Source organism: Arachis stenosperma, chromosome 4 (genome assembly GCF_014773155.1).
Source record: "Arachis stenosperma cultivar V10309 chromosome 4, arast.V10309.gnm1.PFL2, whole genome shotgun sequence".
Classification (NCBI taxonomy): domain Eukaryota; kingdom Viridiplantae; phylum Streptophyta; class Magnoliopsida; order Fabales; family Fabaceae; genus Arachis; species Arachis stenosperma.
This window is the reverse complement of record NC_080380.1, coordinates 2,044,627-2,056,960: the sequence shown is the minus strand read 5'-3', so window position 1 is coordinate 2,056,960 and position 12,334 is coordinate 2,044,627. Positions and strand designations below refer to the sequence as shown.

Here is a 12,334-nt window from a genome sequence, read left to right as displayed (position 1 = left end):
CACAGTATCACCATATTATAATAGTGAGTGTTATATGATGAATCTAGATCCATAAAATTTGTTGCACTACATTTTGAAAGTTTTGTCAAAGTAAATCAGTAAAAATTTATGTCTCATTAAAAAATCATTAATAACAAAATTCTATGCCAAAAATCTAATTAAAAAAATACATTGCGTCTAACGTTACGGATCTTAAAACTAAAGAAAATAATATAAGATAAATTAGAGAATATATTGGTTGAAAGATTTTCTTCTAACAAAGCCTCAAATATCATAATGTATATAATTTATTTTTATATGCAGGATGATATTAAACTAAAATTAGAGAATATATTGGTATGAAAATGGAACTATTTTTTATTGCGAATTAATTCTTCATAAAATCCGATAAAAAAGAATTCTAGTAGCAATTTTCCACCATTAAAAAAATTAACAAACTAATAGATATGTGAATATTTTGACTTAATTTTCATCTTATTATAAATTCTCAACTTTTATACACTTCATTCGCAAGATACATTTAGCCATATATCACTTACCTTGTTGCAAATACCTTTGATAAAAAATCAAACCTTAATTATATTATAGGTTTTTTCCCCTGCCTCAAAAATGAAAAGCCAAATCTTTGTCCTACTTTTAACATTTATGTTTTCTTTACCATGTTTTTGCACTCGAATAATTTCTAGTGATGTAAACACTAGCTTCAATGTTATTAATTATGGTGCTTTAGGAAATGGTCAAACCGATGATTCACAAGTATATGTTTTTAATTTATATATTAATATATAAATAATATTATTTGAACTTTTTGCTTCTTTTTTTTTATTTTTTTATTTTATTTTATTTTTTTTTTTATAATTCTAACTAATTGACAATGTTTGAAGGCATTTTTGAAAGCATGGCAACAAGTGTGTGAAGCAACTCAAGGAACTCCAACACTCATTGTACCTCCAGGAAAAACTTTCATGTTGCAGCCAGTTTTGTTCATGGGACCTTGTAAAGCCGCAATCGTCAACTTTAACGTAAGAGAAAAAGACAAATAGATTCTTAATTTTTAATTTGAAAATAAATAAAAGTCGTATTTTTATTTTTTATTTTTTAGATTTTGTGAAAAAAAAAGTAAAAATAGTAAAAATAATAAAATTTTATTTTTTACTTTTATCTCATGTTTTTTCTTTTTTCTTTACAAAATTCAAAAAATAGAAAATATTGAAAATAAAAATGTAAACTAAACACACCCTAAATTTTTAACTAACTAAAAATATAAAAATATCTCCAATCTTTTAAAATATGAGACATTTAAATCTCTCCGTTTAAAATATATAAGGATAAATTAGTCCCTCAAAAAGATTTAAATATCTCACATTTTAAAAAATGAGAGACGTTTTTATATTTTTAATTAGTCGAAAACTTATAGACCTATTTCTCGGTTATTCTTAATGTAACTGTAAGAAAATCTCGTAAATCATTTCTCCTAAATATTTTAAAATTAGTTGATATAAAAGTAGTTATAATCTTTTCTAATGGCAAATCTTAAAATTATTACTAATAAAAATTTTTAAATTTTTTATTTTAATAAATACACAACAAATACATTAGAAACTCAACTCTATAGTTTTTCTTATAATTTTTTAATTAATAATTTTATGGCACATGGTAACTAAATCCCACAAATAATTCTATATTGATGAATATACATGCAATGCAAGTTAATTTAAATATCTAAATATATGTTGTGATTATTTTGCTTCATATATAGTTGCAAGGGAATATTACTGCCCCAAACACACTTGAATCATGGAAATGGGGAAATAGTAACAAGGATTCATGGATCACATTCTCTAATATAAATGGCCTTGTCGTCAATGGAGGTGGTCAAATTGATGGTCAAGGTGCTCCATGGTGGCAATGCAAAAATTGTGACAGACCAACTGTAAGCAATTAATTAGTTAAACATTATAAAATATATATTAAATTAGTTATATTATTATTTTATAATTATTCATGTAACTGTGATTAATTCAGATGAATTAAGGTTTAAATATTCTGTTAGTCCCTACAGTTTTACGAAATTTTTAATTAGGTCCTTATACTTTTTTTTTTCCTTTTAATTGAATTTCTGTACTATTTTTTTTTTTAATTAGGTCCCTCTTAACTAGGGCTAGCAATGGGTAGGGTAAGGTAGACCTACCCTAACCCTACGGGTTAAAAATTTTATTAAAATTCTACCATATTCTATCTGCGGGTTGAGAATCTCTCAACCCTAATCTTACTCGCACCCTAAAATTCTAAACCCTACCCTACCCGCAGAAATATCAAATTTTTTTAAAATAAATATAAAATTCAATTATTTCGAATTTTATACGTATTAATAACATAAAAAATAAAAAAAACTAATACTCTAAACTATTAAATTAACTAATTAGTTTAGTTGTTGTTCACTTATTATAAGTTATTATATAAGAGAGATTGTGGATTCAACTCTCACTTCTTTCATTATACAGAGAGATTTTTATAAAATATGTGTTATATATGAGGTGCGGGTAGAGTAGGGTAGGGTACATTCTAAACGCATATCCTATCTTATCCGCAGGCATACTCGGACCCTACCCTATTCTACCCGCAGTTTATCCTACCCGAACGACTGATTAAAAATTGTGTGAAACTATATGGACAACAGATGAATTAATTACGTATATATATGCAGGTTTTGAAGTTCAATGATTGCCAAAATCTAAAACTTAGTAGATTGGCACACATCAATAGTCCAAGAAATCATATAAGCATAAATTTATGTAACAACGCAACAATTTCCGATCTTCATATTGAAGCCCCAAAAGAAAGCCCAAACACTGATGGAATTGATATTGCAAGTTCATCCAACCTTGTCATTACAACTTCTACGATACAAACTGGTAAAACAAAAATTTATATTTCTAAAACTTTCTAGTTTCTTCTTTACTAATTATAAGCTTTGATCAATTCAGGTTAATTTTATTATTTATTATAGGTGATGATTGTATTGCAATTAATAACGGTTCCTCCTACATCAATATAACTTCCATTGTTTGTGGACCTGGCCATGGCATTAGGTCAGTTATATATGTTTCTGTAATTTTACTTTGAGGTATCTAATCAATGACAAAAACAAAGCTTATTTTGTAAATAAAAATACCATGCACATGTTAAGAATTAGTCCATCACTATATTAGTTACTTTATATTTGTGTATATATATATATATATATATTTTTGTTTTATATATCTTTTAACATAGTTATCAAATTTGGCTCAACCCAATTGGTCGAAAATTCAGTCATCTAATCATCAATTTAAATTTGATCATTTTTTTTTTTTTTGGTGACTTAAATTTGATCATTGTTTGAATCGGTTAAATAATTAACTCGATCAAATTTAATCAAATTTGATAAAATCCGATCAAACCTATTCAAAATCAATTTAAATTGACTCAATCAAATCCGGTTAATTAAACTAGAAAAATTATTATTTTCTATACATGATTTTTTTTATAAAATATATTACGTAAATAAAATTAAATTATATTTACAAATTTTGAAAAAATAATATTTTATTAACTATAATATACTTCTTATTTTTATGATTGTTATTTTTATTTTTTTTATAAATATTTAAAAATTATAATAAATATAAATTTATAAATATTTAAATATTATAATAAATATAAACTAATTGATGAATTATTAAAATTTAAAAATAATAATTAATTAAATACATAATAAAACTAAAGAAAAAAATATTATTATAAAAATAAAAAATAAAATATAATTTTACATAATTATTTAATTATGCATAAATTAATTAGTTCAACTTGTGACTCACTAATTAAATTAATAATTCAGTGACTCAATAATCTGACCAGTTTAATTATGAATTTAGTTTTTTTAACTATGATTTTCAATATGTATATACGATAAGTTAATTTGATAATTAATTTTTATATACACATAATACCATTCTTTTTAAATACGTTTGTAACTTTCAGTATTGGAAGCCTGGGAAAAAATGGAGCATATGAAACGGTTGAAATGGTGCATGTGCAAAACTGCACTTTCAATGGATCTAGCAATGGGGCCAGAATCAAGACATGGAAGGTAACATAAGCATATTATGATCACTTCATTAAATGATATATATATATGGATGAAATAACCAATACCATTTTTTGAACCAGGGAGGATCTGGATATGCAAGAAACATTACATTCGAGGATATTAATATTGTTGGAGGCAATAACCCTATTATTATCGACCAACAATACGATAATCCCTATTATACTGATGATGGGATTGGAACAGCAGTTAAAGTGAGTGATGTAACTTATCGCAATGTGTTGGGAATCACAGCTTGGAAAGATGCAATCCAATTGAATTGTGATCCCATTGGGTGCAATAACATTGTATTAGACAATATTAACATAACCTCTACTTATTATGGCCAAGCAAACCAAGCACTTTCAACTTGCCAATATGCACAAGGGACTTGCACTTCTTGCAATCCACATGTTTCATGTCTTTCTGGGTTCCTCTGATTTATGTTTTTCCACTAATTATTATTATTATTGTTGTTGTTGTTGTTGTTGTTGTTGTTGTTGTTGTTGTTGCTGCTGCTGCTGCAAGGAATTATGAGAAGCAACAACGAAATGTAAGAATGCGTATTTAGTGTTAGAAAGACACTTATTAAGGTTATTTAATTGAGCAATATTAGGGGCAGCAACTTTGGTATTTTGTAACTATCAATTGGTCATTAATAGTATTTTTAATGATGTGAGATTACATCCAATAATGAGAAATCACTTATTTTTTTTTTTATGATTAAGTACTGGCCAAAAAACACAAAAGTTATTGTCCCCCTAAATTTTTTCTATTTAATTTATAAAAAAATTTGATGTTTTTGATATTTTTATTGGATTTTGTTATTATATATTCTAAAAATATATTCATTACACAAAATAAAAAGTTATAACTTCATTAAATTGTATGCTTAATTTATATTTTATGTATGCACTTCATAAATTATTTTTTATGGATGAAAATACATGTTAAAGATCTACAAATATTAAACCTTATTAACATCATGACATTTTTGTCTATTAAAAATAATTTTACTTTAAGTTTAATTACTCTGTAGGTCATTATAGTTTCACCGAATTTTCAATTAAATCTCTATATTTTTTTCTTTTTTAATTAGGTCTTATACATGATTTTTTTTAATTTAGTCCCTATTAATATTAAACGTCAAAAAATGTTAGTGAATTGTGAAATTATTTATATACCCCTAAAAAGAAAAAATAGTATATAGGGATTCAATTGAAAAAAAAGTATAGAGATTTGATTGAAAATTCAATGAAACTATAAATATTTAATAAAAGATATTCCTATAACATTGATAAAATGAAACAGAAATAGTAGTAATAAGTATATATAAAATTCAATTTTCATCATTCAAGTATTCATTATGATCATGTAACATTTTACATTTGTGTGGATTCATGAAATATAGTTTGTATCTTTTTCATATCATAGTACACCGTAAAAAACCACAAGGCTATGTAATTTGTATTATTGAAATTTGAAATCTTAAAACGAAAACCATAGAAAATATAATTTTAGTATAATACAGATGAAAATTAGTTCTTATATTGCAGCCTCCCACTCTCTGAACCAGCATAGGGATTAACAATAACATTGATAATAGCCGGTTTTTGAGTCGAGAAAAATTAGACTTGAGTTCATTAGATGTCCCAATAAGATAGCCGCCGAGAAAGATTAGACTTAAGTTCATCAGGTGTCCCAACAATATAATCCTTTCTACCAAAAGCTTCAATCAAAGCATGGTAGCCTGCTTTCGGAACAAAGAAAGTCGGAGTAGAATCATCTTTGTGAAGTCTATTCATCTCTTTGGGAGTTCTTCCGTCACCTCCATATACACCTCTATTGTTGAAAATAATCACTTCCACAGGTAATTGGTCTGGATTGAAAAACGAAAAAATGATTAATTATCACACAATTATAAGAGCAATTTATTGCATATAAAAATAAATATATGCAACCATATATGATGATATCAACATAATGAAAGAACTTACATATGACATATGGTAACAAGAACTATTGATATAGTAATAACTAAAATTGTTTAAAAAAATTGAATTCTATATAATTCTTCAAACAATAGAACCAATTTGACTGACGAAAATTCAAAAGCAAGTATATTAAAGGCATGAATTTTTCCTATGCTCATACTAGAACAAACAATACATATTTTTTTAAGTATCAACAAAAAATAAGACATATAAGGCAACAGTCCAAAATTTTTTCTACACATCTCTGAATTAACACTATGCCTCATGATATGTTACGCTATTTTATAACAAACTTTTAATAAAAGAATTTTTTTTCTTTATTTTCTCAGACATGCAATCCAATGGTTGTAACTTCCTATAGTTTAGAGAGAAAATATTAGGAAATTAAAAGTTGTTGGATGTTCATGTCTCTATATTATTATCTTTATTAGGTAATAACAGTTCTTATTCACATTATAAATTTTCTAATGAAATTCCATTTCAGTAATATATGAATGTAGTATGCAGAACCACTCTCTCTACTTTTGATTCTGAAATCACTCAAATTGGCTAAATATTTCTTTGCATATCTTATAGTCCTTCAAGTTTATAATTGATGAAAAAAATTCACAGAAACGTCTTAGAAATACAGTGATAAACTAACAAGTAAACTAACTTACATTACACTACAACAAATCCTTAAGATAGCGACGGTTTTTTTGCGGCGGTTTTGTAAATGTGCCGCGAATAGACGAATTGCGGCACATATAGCGGCGGTTAGAGGTTGGGGCTGCAATCAGGTCGATATTTAGCGGCGGGTTTGCTAAAACCGCCGCTATATTGCTGTAAGGTTAACATTTCGTGGCGGTTTTCTTCAAACCGCCGCTATATTGCCGGTCAGGTTTGTATTTCGTGGCTTCTTTTCGAAAACCGCCGCAATATGTCCGCAGGTAACTTCTTGTTAGGCATTTTGCGGCGGTTACTTTAAACCGCCGCAAAATGCGTGTTACCACATCTTGCATTGTTTTCTTTAGAAATAACCATCTAGGTATAATATAGTTAAATGAAGACTACTTTCTGAAGCTACATATGTTTAAATCATTCTTATTCAAACTCGTAACACTTTTTCTACATTCGGTTTACGATAAAAAATTCACAAGTTACTTGTAACCTTTATATGTTAACTCATGTGAACAAATTCACCACTAAGATTTTCTTGAATACATTATTGGCATTTAAAAATTGCATTCAATCATGGATGTAAAAGTAGAAAATAAAGGAAAACTCTGATATTTATGAAGTTAAAATAAAGTTCTAGAGAGCATACATGAAAGTTACTCCTCTTTGAAGTTATGCCTTACTAAACCTAAACCAAGAATAAACATGTACAACTGTGACCCAAATCATTAAACTAAGGAAATCAGCGTAACTGTTATAATAAAAGATCAAAATTTCTCTCCAACATCATATTGACCTGGCAAAAAAAAACTCTGTTATGAATCTAGCGGCTTCACGTTTCAGAGGATCTGATATTTCATCTCCATACCATGGCAACTTATTCAGATCAAAGCACCTTTTTTTAACATGTATATCATCTTGTTTATCTTGTTGGTCTTCTAAAGTTTCATCCTCTTCATCCGGAACCTTATTCAGATCAAACTGCATGGATCTATCAACTGCGACAGAGGATACATCATCTAAAATGTCTTCTGAATCAGACTCTTCTCCGTCTAGACTGTCAGGAACTATTTCTCCGGAATATTCAGGTACGACTGAAAATATCAACATGCACATAACAGAATGAGTATACATAGAAGGAATTGAGAACTCTGGAGTTATTAAATACTGACTTAGAAAAAAAAACAAACTACAAGATGCTAAGACAATTTTATTACTAAATGCAAATTTTCAACAATTACCATCACCCTTGTTAGTAGTTTGTGCAGTTTTCTTAAACATAAGCTCTGTAGCAATTGTTGTGCTTGCAGAGGATGACAACAAGTCCTCATTTTTTATCGATCCTGTTCCACCGTCATGTTATGTTCACTATTATTTTCAAAACGTAACACTAGTGAAATTATATTATGTAATACATAGCAAGATTATAAAAAATGAAACCCTAATAACAACTGTAGAAGGAATATAGATTTAACGTATACTAACATTTCCATACTAAAATCGATGAAAGAACCAAAAATTCGGCTTTTACTCATGAGGATTCACAATAACATAACTATTTAACTGAAAAAAAAAACTACACAAGTGTAAAGTAACCAAAGAAAATAACGTACAACGCTGAGTTTATTTAACTTAGTTAATAACAAAAAGATCATTTTTAAAACACATTAAAATGCTTCATACAAAGCATTATGCGACATCATCGAAATTCTCTGAGGCATTTTCTATGAGGTCTTCTATATCCTCCTCCCTTGTCAACAGTAAATCTCCAATGTCACCTTCCGCTGACATGTTCAACCCTGGCTGTGGAGAAAAACCAACTTCAGCTTCTTCATTCTCTTCTCCCATATCATACAAATCCCTTGGTTTCACATGAACCACAACACTCCATTCTTTAGCTACTTCATCATCCACATAGTATACAAGCTGAGCTTCTGATGCCAATATGTACGGTTCATCTTCTTCACGATTACCAGTGTGTATTGGACGAGAGAAATTAACGCTGGTAAGCCCCAAATGGTCTTGTTTGATGCCTCTACTGGTAGTGGTATCAGCCCAAACACATTTGAACAATACCACTGTGAAGGAACAACTGTAATTCAACTCAATTATGTCTATAATTTTTCCGTAATACGGAACGCCACCAACAGCCACTCTATTATCACGCATGCTTGCATAACTTCTCGTATTAGATGATACATATACTCCACTATTTTGTGTTTTCATCCCGTTTTCCTTTGTGACAGTTCGAAACTTGTACCCGTTAACATTATATGCCCCAAAACGTCTGGCCTGAGTCATGGGACCGCACGCAAGCAACTTCAGCTCTTTCGATTGAATAGTACTTTCCAGAAGAACCTGGAACCACATAACATTCACGCTTTATATTAAAGTCGGTTTTAAAAATGTACTAATTCCAGGCTAAAAAAACATTGGTCAGGTTAGTATTCTGTCAACCTGAGCATTGAACCACCGAGGAAATTCTGCATGGACGATGCTATCAATCTTAGCTGGGGACCTTGTCTGATGACGCATGCTTCGCTTTGTCTTTTCCCTAAATGTACTTTATTGTAGAGAAGAAAATTAGTCCAACTAGAAACTAGGGTAAAAGAGTTACGTTGGTGTTTTAGAAATACATGCGTATACTTACTCAAGGAACGGAATAACGGCATCGCAGTTGACTAGCACATGACGATGAGCTTGATGTTTTTCCATTGGAGTGAGTTCGAAAAGCGAAACTGCCCCTAATGCCTTGCCAATAGCTGGGAACATACTCTCCTCTGAATTGTGAGGAACGTCAATAGGCTCATCGTCAACTCGCCCTGGTCGGTTAATTCTAGTCTCAATATTATCCAAATACCTAGAACAGAAAGTTAGGATTTCCTCAGATAAATAGCCTTCTGCAATTGAGCCTTCCGGTTGTGCTCTATTACGAACATATTGCTTCAGACGTCCTAAATACCTTTTATATAAATACAATAAAATACTCAGTATATACATAATTAATTGATTTGAATGTACTAAAGGGGTTTATCAGTAAGCTAACCTTTCTATTGGATACATCCACCTATAGCCAAAGATACAGATTTCTGGGAAGTTACTGTTATCGGTAAACATTTTTTATTCCTCTCATTTTAGTAAACAGTGATCTGTATAGTCCTTTACTTCTATTTTTCTTTTGTGCAATCATTAGAGATTAATTTTGTTTCCCATACACTTCTTAGAAGACGGTGTTAAAAAAGTTTCTAAGCTGAGTGTGAAGGAGGCTATAGCCCTCCCTTCCAATACGAAGATAGTACTCCCATTTAACAGTCAGCTGCAACCGATTGGTCAGGCGGCAGGATTACTAAGTGGTTTCATAGGGAATTTGGGTGCGGATTATTCCCTGTTCCCCATACAATTAGAAAGTTGGAAGCTGGTGAGCAAAGCAAAGAGAGATCATGCGTACAACATGCTTAAGGTAAAACTTTAAGCTTCTACAATTTAAGCAATTTTAGTTTTCGGTTTTTTCTTTTTAGGTTGTTAGTAAAATTTTGATATTGTGTTTGTCACATCATCATTTAAGCACTTCTCATTTATACGTAATTGCGACTGCTTGTACTGGATTTGAGGGTCATACTTCAATAATTTAAATTAGCCTGTAATTGTTGTGGCATGTCTTAAATATATCAATCTTATACTTGTCTGTTGGTCCTCGTTAATGATGATGTAAATGGGTTGCAGCGGGTCTTTTACTATGAGGACGATGCTGGAGGAAAAATAAAGCGTGATATTTTGAAGAGGATAGGAAAGAATTGGAAGGATTCAAGACACCACTTGTTTCATAGGTGTTACAAACAAATAAGGACTTATGAGGAAAATCTTCGGCATCACCCGCAAGGAATAGACAAAAATGATTGGAAAAAGTTCGTTGACTATCGCCTGAATGAAGACACCCAGGTAAGCCTTGGTATATTTTAATATTTCCACATAAAAAAATATGTGTATACATAGTAATTCCCTTACATTTGATATTCATTATATCTTTCTCATTTGCATTTATTTTGTTACTTGTTCATAGAAAAAGTGTAAACAGAACACTTTAAATCGGAGCAAGCAAGTTTATACACATACTGGGGGCTCCAAAACCTTGGCACGAAAAAAAGACGAAGTGGTAATAAGTCATCATTTGCATTAAGATTTCGATTAAGCTTCTTGAAAAATATTGTTGTTTACTAAATTGTGTCAATATCAATGATATAGGAGAGAGAGCAAGGGAGGCCCGTTGGTAGAGGAGAGTTGTTTATCATGACTCATAAGAAAAGAGATGGCTCGTATATCCACCCCGATGCGCGTGTTGTTAATGTAAGTCATGTTTGAAAATTTGAAGCAATATATAGCTTACTGTATATATCATGCTACTGTTAACTTCTTCCTTTCCAATGCTGTATATTTTTAGGAAGCAATTTCAAATGTTGAGAGGCAGGATGGATCCTCTAAGCAGCTTTCACATAATGACTCGTTAGCACAAGTTCTCGGAAAGGAGCACCCAGGACGAGTTCGTGCTCTAGGTGCTGGACCATGTCCCACCCAAATCTTTGGTAACGCTGCTGGAATACCATTGGGTTCTGCAGAGTCCAATGCAGAGGATAAGAGGACTATTGCAGAATTGACGGCTAAGCTAGAAGAAGAGCGGGCGAAGAGACAATCAATACATAAGGTCTTGGGATATGTAGTCCAACAGTTAGGAGGCAATTTGCCAGTTGAGATTGCTGAAGAGCTGGCTTTTGTGGGCGATACACCGGACTCGTCATGCGTAGGGCCATCTTCATCTGGAAACCACGACCCGCAACAAAAACTTTGAATTTCAACTAATGGTCTTGGATACCTTTTACATTTAAGTTGGTTTAGTATGTTAGGCTTATTTTATCAAACTTGAGCATTCTTACTTTATTTTGGATGATATTATGACAACTTCGTTATATATGTTATTTTTGCATAACTTTAATTTGGTTTGTTATGTTAATTGAGTTGTTTTACTTGGTTTAAATTAGTTAAAAAGTAAAAAAATTAAGGTTTAATAAACACTTTGTCAGTATGTGATAAAATAATAGAAAATTTAAAATTTTAATGGAAAATTTGAGTTTGGCGGCGGTTTTGAAACCGCCGCAACACTATAATTTTTTTTACAGTCCGCCATTTAGCGGCGGTTTGTAACCGCCGAAAATTGGATAATAGCAATTCCCTTCACATACTGCGGCGGTTTTTAACCGCCGCTAAACCTAAATGGCATTTTGCGGCGGTTATTCCAGCGGTTGGCTAAAACCGCCGCAATCCGTTTAGCCGCGCCCTATCTTCCGGCGTTCCCAGAAACCGCCGCGAAATATTTTGCGGCGGTTAATAACCGCCGCTAAACGGCTCCAGGAACCGCCGCTAAATGACGTTTTTGTTGTAGTGTTATGAGAATTAGCATCACTTCCTTTACTGCTACCTTCACTTGCCATAAGTTTATAATCTGACCTCAATGAAGTTAACAATGGCATTCAGGTCAGATCCATTAGGTAGTATTTGGTGG

General features: G+C 30.9%; 1 protein-coding gene across 1 annotated transcript; it reads left to right on the top strand.

Annotated features, from left to right (window-relative positions):
- The first annotated feature begins 609 nt into the window (after positions 1-609).
- Positions 610-4,569, top strand: LOC130973933 (probable polygalacturonase At3g15720). The gene is made up of 7 exons (XM_057898630.1): positions 610-756; positions 885-1,022; positions 1,760-1,933; positions 2,708-2,915; positions 3,011-3,092; positions 4,024-4,132; positions 4,213-4,569. Exons 1-7 carry the CDS (start codon positions 610-612, stop codon positions 4,567-4,569), a joined length of 1,215 nt encoding a protein of 404 aa, XP_057754613.1.
- The last annotated feature ends 7,765 nt before the right edge of the window (positions 4,570-12,334 follow it).

Bases quoted from the DNA above. Each gene is read 5' to 3' on its own strand.
- LOC130973933 (XM_057898630.1), top strand. From the start codon at position 610: ATGAAAAGCCAAATCTTTGTCCTACTTTTAACATTTATGTTTTCTTTA. The intron at 2,916-3,010 runs GTAAAACAAAAA...TATTTATTATAG, and splicing joins AACTTCTACGATACAAACTG to GTGATGATTGTATTGCAATT. The intron at 3,093-4,023 runs GTCAGTTATATA...TGTAACTTTCAG, and splicing joins GGACCTGGCCATGGCATTAG to TATTGGAAGCCTGGGAAAAA.